Source organism: Anomaloglossus baeobatrachus, chromosome 5, assembly GCF_048569485.1.
Source record: "Anomaloglossus baeobatrachus isolate aAnoBae1 chromosome 5, aAnoBae1.hap1, whole genome shotgun sequence".
Lineage (NCBI taxonomy): Eukaryota > Metazoa > Chordata > Amphibia > Anura > Aromobatidae > Anomaloglossus > Anomaloglossus baeobatrachus.
The window spans coordinates 275,232,973-275,248,243 of NC_134357.1; the positions used below are offsets into that span (position 1 = coordinate 275,232,973).

Consider the following 15,271-nt stretch of genomic DNA (forward strand, 5'->3'; position numbering starts at 1 on the left):
CACATGTCCATTACAATCTATACAGCGCTGCAGAATATGTTGGCGATATAACAGTACAGGACATGATGAATCCTGCCTCTCATCCCTGGCTCTGCTATCAGCGTTCTTGGGATTATCGGAAATGACACGTGTCCATTACAGTCTATACATCACCGCAGAATATGTTGGCGATATAACAGTACATGACGTAATGAATCCTGGAAGCCTCATTCCTGGCTCTTATCTGCGTTCTTGGAGCAATCCCTATAAGAGGATTATCGTAAATTACATATGTCCATTACAGTCTATACATCACCACAGAATATGTTGGCGATATAACCGTACAGGACATGATGAATCCTGCCTCTCATCGCTGGCTCCGTTATCCGCGTTCTTGGTGCGGTTCCTTAGTCTTCCTTGTGCTGTTTCCAGAAGAATGTCAGCATCTGAAGCTGAAGACCCGTCCTCCAGGAAGGGCAAGCAAGTCTTTATTGTGCGGAGTGTGGGCTGTGGTGACCTATGAGCCTGATTACAGATTGCTGATGGCAGTGTTGTGTCTGTGGCAGATTTCCTGGTAAATGGGTACTGCTAATCCCCCGTAACCTGACCACAGCATTACACAAGCCCCATAGGGGGCTGTCTGTGAGGTTCCAAGGTGTGTATTGGCGGCTGTCACCTGATCAGTGCCAGCTGGGTAATGTGACACCGTCCATGCCTCGGGTGATCTCACTACCTGTATAGGAATGCAGAACCTTCCTCCGGAGAGCGGGAGGGGATTATCAGACACTCAACACGTCATTACAGGCTGTACTGCGCCGCAGCATATGTTGGCGATATAAAAGTACAGGACATAGTGATCTGGAGCAGTGTAGCATTTCCAGAGTGTATAGGGTCAGTCAGATAACCTATAGGGCATGTGACTATTGAGCCCCCATGGATGATGGTCCTTTTCTTGAGGTGATACCATATTTATTATTTTTGGTGCTCAGAAGAAAGAGTCCAATGATTGGTATAAGTGATGGCCCGCAATATATTCCTATGTAAAAAGTGGCCATGGTTCTCTCTCCCCATTGGGCAGTCCTGGACCAGGGCTTCCGATCTGGTTACTACCGGGCTCCTGACACTCGGAGGCTGCACGTTGTATGTTGGGGCACTATGAAGAAATGTATAGTAATAAACACCGGAGCCGTCCGCCCCAGATCCATGGCCCTAGTACTGTGAGGATAATTACAGCCTGGCAGCATCTCCCGCAGGGTGTACTCCGCACACGTTTCCAGCTCTGTAATTATGGCTGGAGGTTTAGGGTCTATAAATAAGGTCTAATGCCACATATTTGTGAGAATTACTTGTCTGCCTGCACTAATGCATTCCCTAAGGGCATCGGAGGGCGGTGCAGCAGGTTGGCATCTGCCCATACATCCCTGCGGAAGACAGCCTGAGCCTAATGTGCGGAGCGTCTACCATGTGTATTCAGCCCTTTTCCTCCATATGGGGGAGGGGGGATGGTAAGGTATTGTGCACTTATTTTCGGTCTATGGCTCCAGTCTACTGTCCTGAATGTGTCAGTGCTTTTTCCTTCTATTTGTAGATTAGCTGGAATTGTTTGGAGGATAAATGGTTAAGATTCTCTATTTTGTTGCCCAGCTATGACATGGTACATTATGGACATTCCAACCAACTGCGCCAGGCCCGGGCTATGGGGGATTACCTGATTGCCGGAGTGCACACAGATGGTAAGTGATAACATACGCCCCACAGTTTGACTTTCTCCCATATGTGGGGGGATTCAATGTTTTTCCCAGATTCACCAACTGTACTTCGTATGACTGCATAATGCCCAATCCTGACAGTGTGCATCATGCCCACTGTCAGGAATCCTTTCTGCTTGCCAGCTTTAGCATTTGTCACACGATTGTTCATATGTGACTTGCATACATGGTCCCTGCATGCTGACTACCAACTTTGCCTGCCTTTTAATGTTCTATTGAAAGAAGAAGATAAAAAGCATTCTAGTCCAATATGATAATATAAAACTGGCAAGCCGTGCAGAATCTTGACAGTGTGTATGGAGCACACTGTCAGGATTTGTCAATGTGCAGCCAAATGGCATGACGGCATGAATGTTACTAATGCACTTGATTTATTTATTGATGTAATGGAAGTGAAGAATGTGAGAATGCAGTCAATCTAATCAGAATGACATTTCTGAAATCTCATGTACATGCTGCTAATTTGTAGGGCCGCCATTGCCCCCCCATCGGGCTATGCATGTGTGATTGTTAGCGTGAACGTCCTGACCCCAATGACTGGTAGATCAGAGGCCGATGGGGTAGGATAGATGTGTTGTCCCACGTTGCTAGGTCATGCAGTTAGTTAATGATGGGGTATCTGCCTTAGGCTGCTTTCACACATCTGGTTTTTGCTGAGCGGCACAATCCGGCGCTTTGCAGAAAAAACGCACCCGTTTTTTGTTTTGTTTTTTTTTTGCCGCCGGTTGCGTTTTTTCCGCATAGACTTGCATTACCGCCATATTGTGCCGCATGGCTTGCGTTGCGTCCGTTTTTTGCCGGATGCGGCATATTTAGCCCATGTGGTGGCCAGATGGAACGTTGCCTGGCACGTTTTTTTGTGCGGCGAAAAAGCCGGATTCGGCGCAATTTACAATGCATGCCTATGGACACCGGATGCGGTTTTTTGAACTGCGCATGCTCAGTATCAAGTCACATCCGGGCCGCATGGAAAAACTTATGCAACGGATCCGTTTTTTCGCCGCATCCGTTGCATTGGGTGGCACGGTGGCTCAGTGGTTAGCACTGCAGTCTTGCAGCGCTGGGGTCCTGGGTTCTAGTCCCACCAAGGACACTATCTGCAAGGAGTTTGTATGTTCTCCCCGTGTTTGCGTGCGTTTCCTCCGGGGTCTCCGGTTTCCTCCCACACTCCAAAGACATACAGATAGGGACTCTAGATTGTGAGCCCCAATGGGGACAGCATGTGTGATGCATGTAAAGCGCTGTGGAATTAATAGCGCTATATAAATGAATAAAATTATTATTATTATAGGTTTTTGAGCCGGATTGAGCCGCACTGCAAAAACCGGATGTGTGAAAGCAGCCTTATCAGGATGTCCCCAAGGTCGTCCCCAAACTAATCATAATGTTCTGGCATCTCCTAGTGATGTGCCGTAACATTAAAGTATCTATATACCCAATTTAAGAGGGTTTAGTCTTTATTTTGTTGTAAGCATGTACACCATTGCACGCACACATAAAAATGTTGCCGCACATTTGACTTTATTGTGGTCAGAAATCAGTTGAGAGAAGCTGTAAAAAAAAAAAAAAGTTACAAACATTGGAATGCGCTCACTGATTGATCCTCAGTTAGCCCGCTCTGCAAACAGCACTAGACAATGTAACTCAGAAGCTGTAGAAGTCAAATGGTGCAACATTTCTAATGAAACCCAATTACAAAGATGATTTTTAGCCAAAAATACATGGATTTATGGAAGAATCACATGTTTGACCCCAAAGATGGACAACCCTTGCGTATACATTAAATGAAAGTAAGCTCGGGACTACAGAACAGGAGAAGGACTTGGGTATTCTCATTACAAATAAGCTGAGCAGCAGCACTCAATGTCAGGCAGCAGCTGCTAAAGCAAACAAGATTCTAGGGTGTATAAAAAGAGAGATTAGATCCCGTGATCCCAACGTATTGTTACCCCTCTATAAATCACTTGTAAGGCCACATCTGGAATATGGGATCCAGTTTTGGGCTCCACATTTTAAAAAGGACATTCAGAAGTTAGAGTCAGTTCAAAGGCGGCTAACTAGACTACTACAAGGAATGGAGGCCTCCCATATGATGACAGGTTGAAAAAGTTAGATATGTTTAGCTTTGAAAAAAGACATCTCAGAGGAGATCTCATTCATACGTATAAATACATGAGTGGTCAATATAAAGGACTGGCACATGACTTATTTCTTCCAAAGACAATACTAAGGACCAGGGGGCACTCACTGGGAGTTGAAGAAAAGCGATTCCGGCAGCTAAATAGGAAAGGGTTCTTTACAGTTAGAGCAGTCAGACTGTGGAATGCCGACCACAAGAGGTAGTAATGGCAGATACTATACCAGCTTTTATATCAGGGCTGGATGATTTCCTCAGTACACACAACATTGTTGGTTATAAATGACTGTGACCAAATGTAGAACTGGTGGAGGAAGGTTGAACTAGATGGACCTAGGTCTTTTTTCAACCTTAGTAACTATGTAACTATGTAACCCTTATTAAGTTTGTGGTTGGAGAGGCACGGTCATGGTGGTGTAATTCTGCACATCTTACACCCCTGGCTATATCATCGTCTTGCTGATCATTGTCACTTGGTAACGAGAGGCCTAGGCGCACTAAACCTCCTCTGGCATAGAGAGACGTCTGAGTGTGGGCTAGGCTCCTTAGCATATCTTAGATAAGCTGGTCTTCCTTGTGATGTTACAATGTGCTCCCTCTGGCCACGTCTATTATCCATGGATGTGAGTGAAGGAAGGAGACTGGCTGGATAAGTCTCCTTTTTGATCATGAGGACTGATATTACCGTATAATGTCTCTTTTTTCCATTTAGAGGAAATATCCCGTCACAAGGGCCCGCCAGTCTTCACACAGGAGGAACGCTACAAGATGGTGCGAGCCATTAAGTGGGTGGATGAGATTGTACCTGCAGCTCCCTATGTTACCACCCTGGAAACACTGGACCAGTATAACTGCGACTTCTGCGTCCACGGAAGTGAGTATATTAAGATATAATGGGTCTATCCCTGAACTGGAGACTTTGCAAGAGGGCCTATCCGGTCTGTAATTGGATGAGAAACAAACAGTACTATAAGGGTAGTCTTCCACATAAAGTATAATTTGCTGGACTGGCACCTCTCCTAAGATGACGGCGCTGCTATACACAGTGGCTGCATGATATTATTATTATTATTATTCATGATGTCACATGACTGCAGCCTTCACTATTGTGCTCTGATAGAAAAGTGAAGACTTCAGCCAATCTGATCGGCTGCAGCGTTTACATGAAATAAGTCACATTACAGAGTAGAATTATGTGGGGACAGAGATTGATTCTAGCAATGTATCACTTGGTTGTTTGCTGCAGTTTTGATAAAATCACTGTTTTATCTGCTGCAGCTCTAGCAGTGCTCTGAATGCTGAGTATAACTCCGCCCCCACTGCTGATTGGCAGCTTACTTTGTACACTTTGCATAGTAAGAAAGCTGCCAATAGTTGTGGGGGGCGGAGTTATACAGTGCAGGAAGACTACTTTGCACTAGACAACTAGTCCTTTAATGATAATCTGATAAAACACTGATTTTATTGAAACTAAAACAAGCAGCCAGTAAGTGATAAATCCCTGAAATCAGGATCTCTGCCCCTAAAACATGCTTTTCCCAGATTACATAGCAAAATCCTGCTGACAGGTTCCCTCTAATCACTGTTGGACAACCCCCTTTTTACCATTTGTTTTTAAAATGTTTCCTGTATAGAAACGTAGAGGAAAATCGCCATACAAAGAACGAGGTGCATTTTGAAAAAGATAAAATGTCACACAGCATTCTTTTTTTTTTAAAACCTTTTTAATGCTCTTTAACCCCTTAAAATATAATATAAAGCTACAGAAGTGTCATACTCCAAAATGTTATTTAAAAAAAAAAAAAACCCTTGCAGTTACATGGCTGGAAAAATATACAAGTTACAGGTCTCAGAAAATGGGGAACCAAGAAATGTTTCAACTCTGAAGTACAAACGTGAATGATATTGCTAGGTAATGTTTACCGCATAATCCACGCTGTAGAAACAAAACTCAAACCATGGCTAACTTGCATATTTTTCTTTTCCAGCATTTCACCCAACTAGAATGTCTATGCATTATATGATAAAATGAATGGAGTCTTTCAAAACTACAATTCGTCCCGCTAATAACAAGCCCTTCCTACAGTTATATTAATACAAAGATTTTTTTTTAAAAGTTTTGTTTTTTGGAAGAAAATGAATAAAACCCCCTTTTTTTTTTTTTTTTTGTTGAGGACTTTAAATTCTGTACATAACGACCTGATTTCTTGGGTGCTCTCCATTCTCGTCTTTGTTCTTATGATTTTTTTAGGTAGCTAGCTCCACATCATTGAGAATGATCTGGGTTTAAAGGGACCCTGTCAGGTCCAATATGCATCCAGTACCATGAGCAGTTCTAGGTGTATATTGCTAATCCCTGCCTGACCGTCCTTGTATACACTAACATAGATAGAGATCCTTAGAAAAAAAGGATTTCTAATTATATGCTAATGAGGCCAGGGAGGGCGTTTTTTCCCTTGGCTAGTTGGCTCCATTAGCATGTTAGGACGCCCACAGGGATGTACTATCCTCCTAATGAATGTGCAGCGTCACAGGATGACCTCAGTCACCTCTCTGCAGCCTGACGCTGCATTTCGGCTCAGGGCGCATGACCACGGAGTTTTGGTCATGCGCACTCTGAAGCCGGGTATACGTATCCTGGCTTCAAACTGAAGTAGTGCGTGTGACCGAAACTCCGGGGTCATGCGCCCTGAGCCGAAATTCAGCGTCAGACGCCATGGCAGCGGAGAGGTGAGTGACATCATCCTGTGATGCTGCACATTCATTAGCATGATAGCATACCCACAGGAATGTGTTTATAGGGGCGACTAGCAAAGGAAGCAACACCCTTGGGACTAGTCCCAGCGCTCATTAGCATGCCATAAAGGATCATTAGAAATCTTTTTTCTGAAGATCCTTTTATCTATACTAGTGTATACAGGGTCGGTCAGGCAGGGATTAGCAATATACACCCAGAACTGCTCGTGGTGCTGGGTGCATATTACACCTGACAGGTTCCCTTGAAATGTGCAGGAAACAAAGGACCTGTAAAAAGCAGGTCCACAATTTTAAATAAAACCCAATTGCAACAATATATTTTTTTATTTTTAAAAGAAATTGTCCTTAAAGCTGGACAACCCCTTTAAGTCCAAAAATAAATGTACAGCAGGTGCTCCTTATTAACCCACCATTTACTGCCGGCTCCCTCTGTATCTATTTACCAATGTAAGAGATTTATTTTTTGTCTTCTCCACTATACACAACCTTTTTCTCCCCTCTGTGCAGATGATATCACCCTGACGGTAGATGGGAAGGATACGTATGAAGAGGTGAAGAATGCTGGAAGATACAGGTCAGTAGATGGGTCATCGGTGCTGAGGAGGATGTGTCTGTGGTGAATGTGTCACCATGGGGTCTCATTGCAGGGAATGCCAGCGCACGCAGGGAGTGTCCACGACTGACCTGGTGGGACGGATGCTACTGATGACGAAGGCCCATCACAGTGTAGTGAGCAATGTATGGCCGTGAGCGTCTCGTGACTTTACTACTGCTCCTTGTTCTGTATTCTAAGCAGTGTCCCTGTCCTTCTGCAGGAAGCTACTCAAGACTATAAGCGCCACCAGGACAACTTTGGTAAGGTGAGTAATGCCATGTCATGTAGAGAAGTCATTGTAGTCACTGCTCACTTGGCTATCTTGAACCCTAACAATTTTATGTTATTTGCTTTTGTTCCCCCATCTTCTTCCAGAATCATTTTTTTTTTCTTTCCATTCCCATAGCCAAATGATGATGATATTTTGTTTTTTTGGGGGGTTTTTTGCTGGCCACTTGTAGTTTTGATTAACACCGTTCATTTTACCATGTAATGAACTGAAAAACGGGAAAAGAAATTGATTGAAGTGGTAGAAAAGAAAAAAAAATGTTCTGCGGTTGTATGTGTATATACCTCATATATGTAGTTTTCATTGGTTATTATTTGTATCCTGAAACCTGTTTTGTTTTTCTGTTGATGGAGGTCTATGAGGGTTTGTTTTTATGTGCTCTGAGCTGTAGTATTTATTGATATTATTTTGGGGTACATGTGACATCTTGCTTTTAATAGCATTTTTTGAGAGAAAGTGTAAAGGGGGCTTTACACGCTACGATATCGTTAATGAATTATCGTTGGGGTCACTGTGTTTGTGACGCACATCCGGCGTCATTAACGATATCGCAGTGTGTGACACTTATGTGCGACCTAAAACGATCGCAAAAGCGGTCAAAATCGTTTGCCGCGGAGAGGTCGTCCTAAAACAAAAAATCATTTACCTCTCATTAGCGATGTTGTTCCTCGTTCCTGCGGCAGCACACATCGCTGTGTGTGACACCGCAGGAGCCAGGAACATCTCCTTACCTGCCTCCACCGCCAATGCAGAAGGAAGGAGGTGGGCGGGATGTTACGTCCCACTCATCTCCGCCCCTCTGCTTCTATTGGACAGCTGCCGTGTGACGTAGCTGTGACGCTGAACGACCCGCCTCCTTAGAAAGGAGGCAGATTGCCGGCCAGAGCGACGTTGCAGGGCTGGTAAGTGCGTGTGACAGGGGAGCGCGATTGTGTGCGCGATGGACAGCGTTATGCCCGTGTCGCACAAACGATGGGGGCGGGGAACGCACGCTAGCGATATCGGTACCCCCTTAACAATAGAAAAATGTCTCTTCTGGCATTTTTTGAGGGTGAGTGTAAGAATAGAAAAGTGGCTGTTCTGGCAGTTTTTGAGGGGGAGTGTAAGAATAGAAAGTGGCTGTTCTGGCAGTTTTTGAGGGGGAGTGTAAGAATAGAAAAGTGGCTGTACTGGCATTTTTTGAGGGTGAATGTAAGAATAGAAAGTGGCTGTTCTGGCAGTTTTTGAGGGGGAGTGTAAGAATAGAAACTGGCTGTTCTGGCATTTATTGAGGGTGAGTGCAACAGAAGAAAAATGTCTGTTCTGGCGTGCGTATATGTGTGTATTCTTTACCGAGAAATACTCACTTAAAAGTGTGTGTGTGTGTGTGTCCTATAGTTCAGAAGCAGCTTCCTATAATGGAGGAGAGCGTGGGCACAGCGTTCCTGATTACAGAGAGAACTGCCCTCTGATCACTGCAGAGAGAGTAAGCTTACTGGGACCTGAGCTTAGGCTGCAAAAGTTGAGCAGCTGAAGGACCTTCCACCCCATTACTTCAAGGAATTTTCTGGTCACATTACATGAGTTAATCAGCAGGAAGGTCCTTCAGCCGCTCAGGTTGTGCAACGTCCGTTCAGGTCCCGATCAAGAACTGCAAGTTGTGTTATTGTATAGTGTGTGTTTGTATATATGTGCTGGTAGCAGAGCTGTGTGAATCCATATGCGCATATTTATCAGAAAAGTGTGTATACAGTCATGTGTGGGCATCCTTGAAATTGTTTCAGAAAATGAAGTATTTCTCCCTGAAAATCATTGCATTTACAGATGTTTTCTTGTACACGCTTATTTCCTTTGTGTGTAGTTGAACAACACAAAAAAAACCCCTGAAAAAACAAGAAAAATTGGACATAATTTCTCCGAAAACTTCAATAATGGGCTGAATAAAACTGTTGGCAACCTCCGCTTAATATTTGGTTGCACATCCTTTGGAATAAATATCTGCAATCAATCGCTTCCTATAACCACCCACAGCTTCTTGCACCTCCCAAATGGAATTTTGGGCCACTCTTCTCTAAACTGCTCCAGGTCTCTCATATGTGAAGGCGCCTTCTACCAACAGCAAAAAATTAAATCTTTTCACATGTGCTCAATGGATTTACCGTGGCTTGTAAAAGTTTGGGCACCCCTGGTCAGAATTACTGTTATTGTGAACAGTTAAGCAGGTCAGGTTCAAGATTAGATGATCTCGAAAAGGTGTAAAGTTAAAGATGACACATTTCCTTTGTATTTTTAGGCAAAAAAAATATAAATTTGTTTGGTAAACAGTAGAATGATGTGTTTTACCAAAAAGCTCTATCTCTCCACAAGATGCTTTCCCAGAAAGATTTTGTCTTATTTACAGACATTTTGGCAAACTACAGTCTAGCTTTTTTATGTCTGTGTCAGCAGTGGGGTCCTCCAGGGTCTTCTGGCATAGCGTTTCATTTAATTCAAATGTGGATGGATAATTCACGCTGATACTGATGCACCCTGAGCCTGCAGGACAGCTTGAATTTCTTTAGCGCTTGATTGAGGCTGCCTATCCACCATCTGGACTATCCTGCGTTGCAACCCTTCATCAGTTTTTCTCTGCCATCCAGGGAGATGAAATACAGGGCTTTGGATTGTAAATGTCTTGATTATGTTGTACATCATGGACAAAGGAACATCAAGATCCCTGGAGATTTACTTGTAACCTTGAGTTTGTTGATATTTTTCATTAATATGGTTCTCAAGTCCTCAGACAATTCTCTTCTCCATGTTTAGTGTAGCACAGACACACAATGCAAAGATGAGTCAACATCTCCCTTTTTATCTGGTTTCTGGTATGATTTTCATATTGCCCATACCTACTACTTGCTACAGGTGAGTTTAAACGGCTATCATATGCTTGAAAGAAAGTTGTTTACCCACAATTTTTGAAAGGTGCCAACAATTTTGTCCTGCCCATGTGTGGGGTTGTGTGAAATTATGTCCACTTTTCCGTTTTATTTTGTTTGTTTTTTAACACACACAAAGGAAATAAACAGGTTTATGACAAAATATGTGTAATTGCAATAATTTTCTGGGAGAAATACAGTGGAACCTTGATTAACGAGAACAATCCGTTCTGGGACTGTGCTTGTTAACCAAGTTACTCGTTCAGCAGAGCAAGATTTCCCATAGGAAATCACTGCAATGCAGACAATTCGTTCCACAACTTGTTAAATGTCCCATCCTGGTCCCCTATTGTGCCATTCCACACACGCACAAACACACACACAAGCACGCATACATACACACACGCACGCACACGCACATATTATGCTCACCTTACCTTCCGTTCCATCGCCGGCCTGCTGGGATTTTCTGTTTGCTAGTACGGGCTGTGTATCTGGTAACCATCACGACGAGGGAGGAACTTCAAAGGCAGGAGCCGCTTGCCTCTGATTGGCCAGCACGCTGCCTTTGAGAAGCGTCTGACAGCCGAAGTTCCTGCCTCGTTGCCATGCTTGCTGAATGCCAATACACATACAGGAGCGGTGAACTACAGGACCCAGGAGGCCGGCGATGGAACTGAAGGTACACATATTATGCTCACCTTACCTTCCGTTCCACCGCCGGCCTCCTGGGTCCTGTAGTTCGCCGCGAGGATTCCTCAATTGTCTCAATGCACCAGCGAACTACAAGAACCATGAGGCCGGCGTTGGAACGGAAGGTAAGGTGAGCATAATACTGTGTGTGTGTGTGTGTTTGTGTGGACTGCAAGTGCGGGTCAGAGCGCGGTGGATGTATGGAACCGGAAGTGTGTGCGGTGAGAATTTTGCTCGTACAGCAAAGCTTTCTCGTAACCAGAGTTACAAATTTACAGAAAGCTTTGCTTGTTAAGCGAAATTCTCGTTAACTGGGTTACTCGTTAAGCGAGGTTCCACTGTATTTCATTTTCTGGACCAATTTCAATGGTGCCCACACTTTCGGCCGTGACTGTATATGTGCATGTAGCAGAGCTATGTGTATAATACACACTGCAGAGGGACACTAACAGTAGATCAAAGTTTATGATTATGACCTCTCCATTTTACTCCACCAGGTAAGTTTTAAGTATAGGAAAAATATTTTTCCTTTTTATTTCTGCTGTGTAAACGTAGGGTGCATCTTGTGGTATGGTGCATGAGTCCCAAAAAAGAAGTAATCCTAGTATAGCAGTATACAGTCTAATATTCTCCTATGAAGTCCAGCTCATCGTTGGACTTAAATGGAAGACAAAGATTACAGCCATGAAAGCCTTGAGCGGGCCTCTCGCTGCCATGATAACTCATCGGCCCCCCGCCATCATGTCACCCTGGCAAACAATGTTTAACCCCTTCACCCCCGGCCACTAAAACTCCCTAATGACCGGGCCAGTTTTTGCAATTCTGACCAGTGTCACTTTGACAGGTTATAACTCTGAAACGCTTCAACGGATCGCGGCGATTCTGACATTGTTTTTTCGTGACATATTGTACTTCATGTCAGTGGTAAATTTAGGTCGATAATTTTTACGTTTGTTTGTGAAAATTTCGGAAATTTTGCAAAAACTTTAAAAATTTTGCAATTATCAAACGTTGAAAGTGTACGCTTATAAATCTGAGAGATATGTCACACAAAATAGTTACTAAATAAAATTTCCCACTTGTCTACTTTCCATCAGTGCAATTTTCGAAACAAAATTGTTTTTCGTTAGGAAGTTAGAAGGGGTCAAAGTTCATCAGCAATTTCTCATTTTTCCAACAAAATTTAGAAAATAAATTTTTTTTAGGGACCACATCACATTTGAAGTGACTTTGAGAGACCTAGGTGACAGAAAATACCCAAAAGTGACCCCATTCTAAAATGTGCACCCCTCACACTGCTGAAAACCACATCCAAGAAGTTTATTAACCCTTTAGGTGCTTCAAAGGAACCAAAGCAATGTGGAAGGAAAAAATGAAAATTTTACTTTTTAACACAAAAATGTTACTTTAGCCATAACATTTTCATTTTCACAAGGGAGAAAAGAGAAAATGCATCATACAATTTATTGTGCACTTTCTCCTGAGTACGCTGATGCCCCATATGTGGTAAAAATCAATTGTTTGGGCGCACGGCAGGGCTTGGAAGGGAAGGAGCGCTATTTGAATTTTTGAACGCAAAATTAGCTGGACTCATTAGTGAACACCATGTCGGGTTTGAAGACCCCCTGAGGTGCCTAACCAATGGAGCTCACCCACAAGTGACCCCATATTGGAAACTAGAACCCTCAAATATTTTTTTCTAGATGTTTGATGTGCACTTTGAACCCCTGGGGGCTTCACAGAAGTGTATAACGTTGAGCCGTGAAAAGAAAAAAAACAAATTTTTACCACAAAACTTGCTTCAACTAGGTAGCTTTTTTTTTCACAAGGGTATCAGGAAGAAATGCACCATAAAATTTATAGTGCATTTTTTCCAGAGTACGACGATACCTCATATGTGGTGGAAAGTAATTGTTTGGGCGCATGACGGGGCTCAGAAGAGAAGGAGCGCTATTTGACAGCAAAATTGGTTGGAATCATTAGCTGACGTAATGTTGCATTTGGAGACTCCCTGAGGTGCCTAAACAATGGATCTCCCCCACAAGTGACCCCCATTTTGGAAAGTAGACCCCTCAAGGAATTTATCTAGATGTTTAGTGAGCCCCAAGGGGCTCCACAGCAGTTGATAATGTTGAGCCATGAATACAATTTTTTTTGTTTTACCACAAAACTGTCACTTGAACCAGGTAGCTTTTTTTCACAAGGTTATCAGGAAAAAATGCACCATAAATTGTATTGTGCAATTTCTCCTGAGTACGCAGACACCTCACATGTGGTGGAAAGTAATTGTTTGGGCGCATGGCGGGGTTCAGAAGAGAAGGAGCACCATTTGACAGCAAAATTGGTTGGAATCATTAGCGGACGCCATGTCACGTTTGGAGACCCCCTATGGTGCCTAAACAGTGGAGCTCCACCATAAATGACCCCATTTTGGAACTAGACCCCTCAAGGAATTTATCTAGATGTTTGGTGAGCCCCTTGTACCCCCAGGGGCTCCACAGAAGTTGAGAACGTTGAACCGGGAAAATTGGTTTTTTTTTTTACCACATTTTTTCTTCAACCAGGTATCTTTTTTTTTTTTTTTTTACAACGGTATCAGGGAAAAATGCACCATAAAATGTATTGTGCAATTTTTCCCGAGTATGCAGATACCTCATATGTGGTGGCAAGTAATTGTTTGGGCGCACGGCAGAGCTTGGAAGAGAAGGAACGCCATTTGACTTTTCAAACGCACAGACGCGGTGCACTGATCGGTCGCTGCAGGACGCACGGTCGGATAAAATATAAAAAGCGTCGGGGATCCGGAATTTAAAAAAAAAGCCCCGCCGAAAATTGAGCAAGGATGCCGATCTGTTATGTGCATCCCTGATCAGCGCTCGGCAGGACGCACGGACGGATCCGATACAAAAAGCGTCGGGGATACGGAAAAAGTCACGCCAAAAATTGACCAGGGACAGTTGGACAGCTCAGCAGAATACCCAGGAAGGAGCCAGCGATGGAGGCAGATGTGATCGGGCCAGTGAAGACCTCGGACGACCCGGTGAAGACAGTTAAGAGGACGTCGGGGGGAGAGCAGAGGGGGAGGGGGAGACCAGAGAAGCAGCTGCAGAATAGAGATCATGAGGGAGGCAGGCAGATCGGGATGTCGGGGGCAGATCGCGGGGGGGGCACGGATAGGGGCCATCACGGGAGCGCGCAGGGGACATCGCTGGAGCCCGCACGGGCTGCAAGGGGAGCGCAATACTCACGTGGAGCAGGAGCGGTGACATCAGCGGCGGCAGCAGCGGTGGCGTGGTACTACAAGTACCAGCCAGTGCACGCTGCAGAAATGTTGGGGGAGGGCTCGCAGACCAGCACAGGCCTTGGGAGGGTGGCCACTTGCAGATCAGACCGCCCCACTACATGCTGATTGGAGCGATTGCGCGTCATAGCACAAACACTCCAATCAGTGCTGCAGGGGCTGGGGGGGGCGACATGTTTAAGCTCCAGCTATGATGTGCTGCAGCTGCTGCGGCACCTCGTATTAGGATTTCACAATATCGCATTGACTTAGGCATTGTTTTAGCCGAAATCAGTGCGAACGATGTGGTTGGCGGTTCAGATTTGAACAGCCAATCACAACGATCGTCGATGGGGGGGGGTGGCAATGCCACCCCCCCCCCCTGGGGTCAAGCAGAGGTCCCCTGCTGTAAGAAACAGCAGGGGACATCATTTGAAAGCCGTTGCTATGGCCACGGCAATCAAATGAATTTTAGGCAGTAAAGTTACGTCCCTGGTCGTTAAGTCACGTTAAAATAGGACGTAACTTTACTGCCCGCGGTTGTGAAGGGGTTAAATTATGCTATCAGTGATTGAGAGAAGTATCCATATGGTTAAACAGCAGCAATTGGGGATTGCTCTGGAGGCTGCATTTACGGGCAGATGCTGGCTGTACAATATAGACAGCATCAGCCTGACATGGAGCAGGCTCAGCTCCTGAGCCCAAGCTATATACGCCGCATGTGACCTGTGATGAAAATGTACGTTAAATATTAAGGGGTTAACAAAGAATCCTGCTTTTAATTTACCTTTTAACATGTTCCTTTTAACAGTCTATCACATCTTATAAGTTTCCACCCTGCCAAACTGTGAGCGGGCACCCGCCATCAGCAAGGG

The 15,271-nt window shown here is 44.3% G+C and overlaps 1 protein-coding gene across 2 annotated transcripts in view; it reads left to right on the forward strand.

Moving 5' to 3' along the window:
* Nucleotides 1-15,271, forward strand: part of PCYT2 (phosphate cytidylyltransferase 2, ethanolamine) — a 74,929-nt gene that overhangs the window by 4,622 nt on the left and 55,036 nt on the right. For both annotated transcript variants that reach the window (XM_075349508.1, XM_075349507.1), the window contains exons 2-6: nt 1,624-1,712; nt 4,598-4,759; nt 7,150-7,216; nt 7,290-7,380; nt 7,458-7,502. In XM_075349508.1, the coding sequence (XP_075205623.1) occupies nt 1,631-1,712; nt 4,598-4,759; nt 7,150-7,216; nt 7,290-7,380; nt 7,458-7,502 (447 nt within the window). In that variant the 5' untranslated portion in view covers nt 1,624-1,630. The remainder of the gene's footprint in view (nt 1-1,623; nt 1,713-4,597; nt 4,760-7,149; nt 7,217-7,289; nt 7,381-7,457; nt 7,503-15,271) is intronic.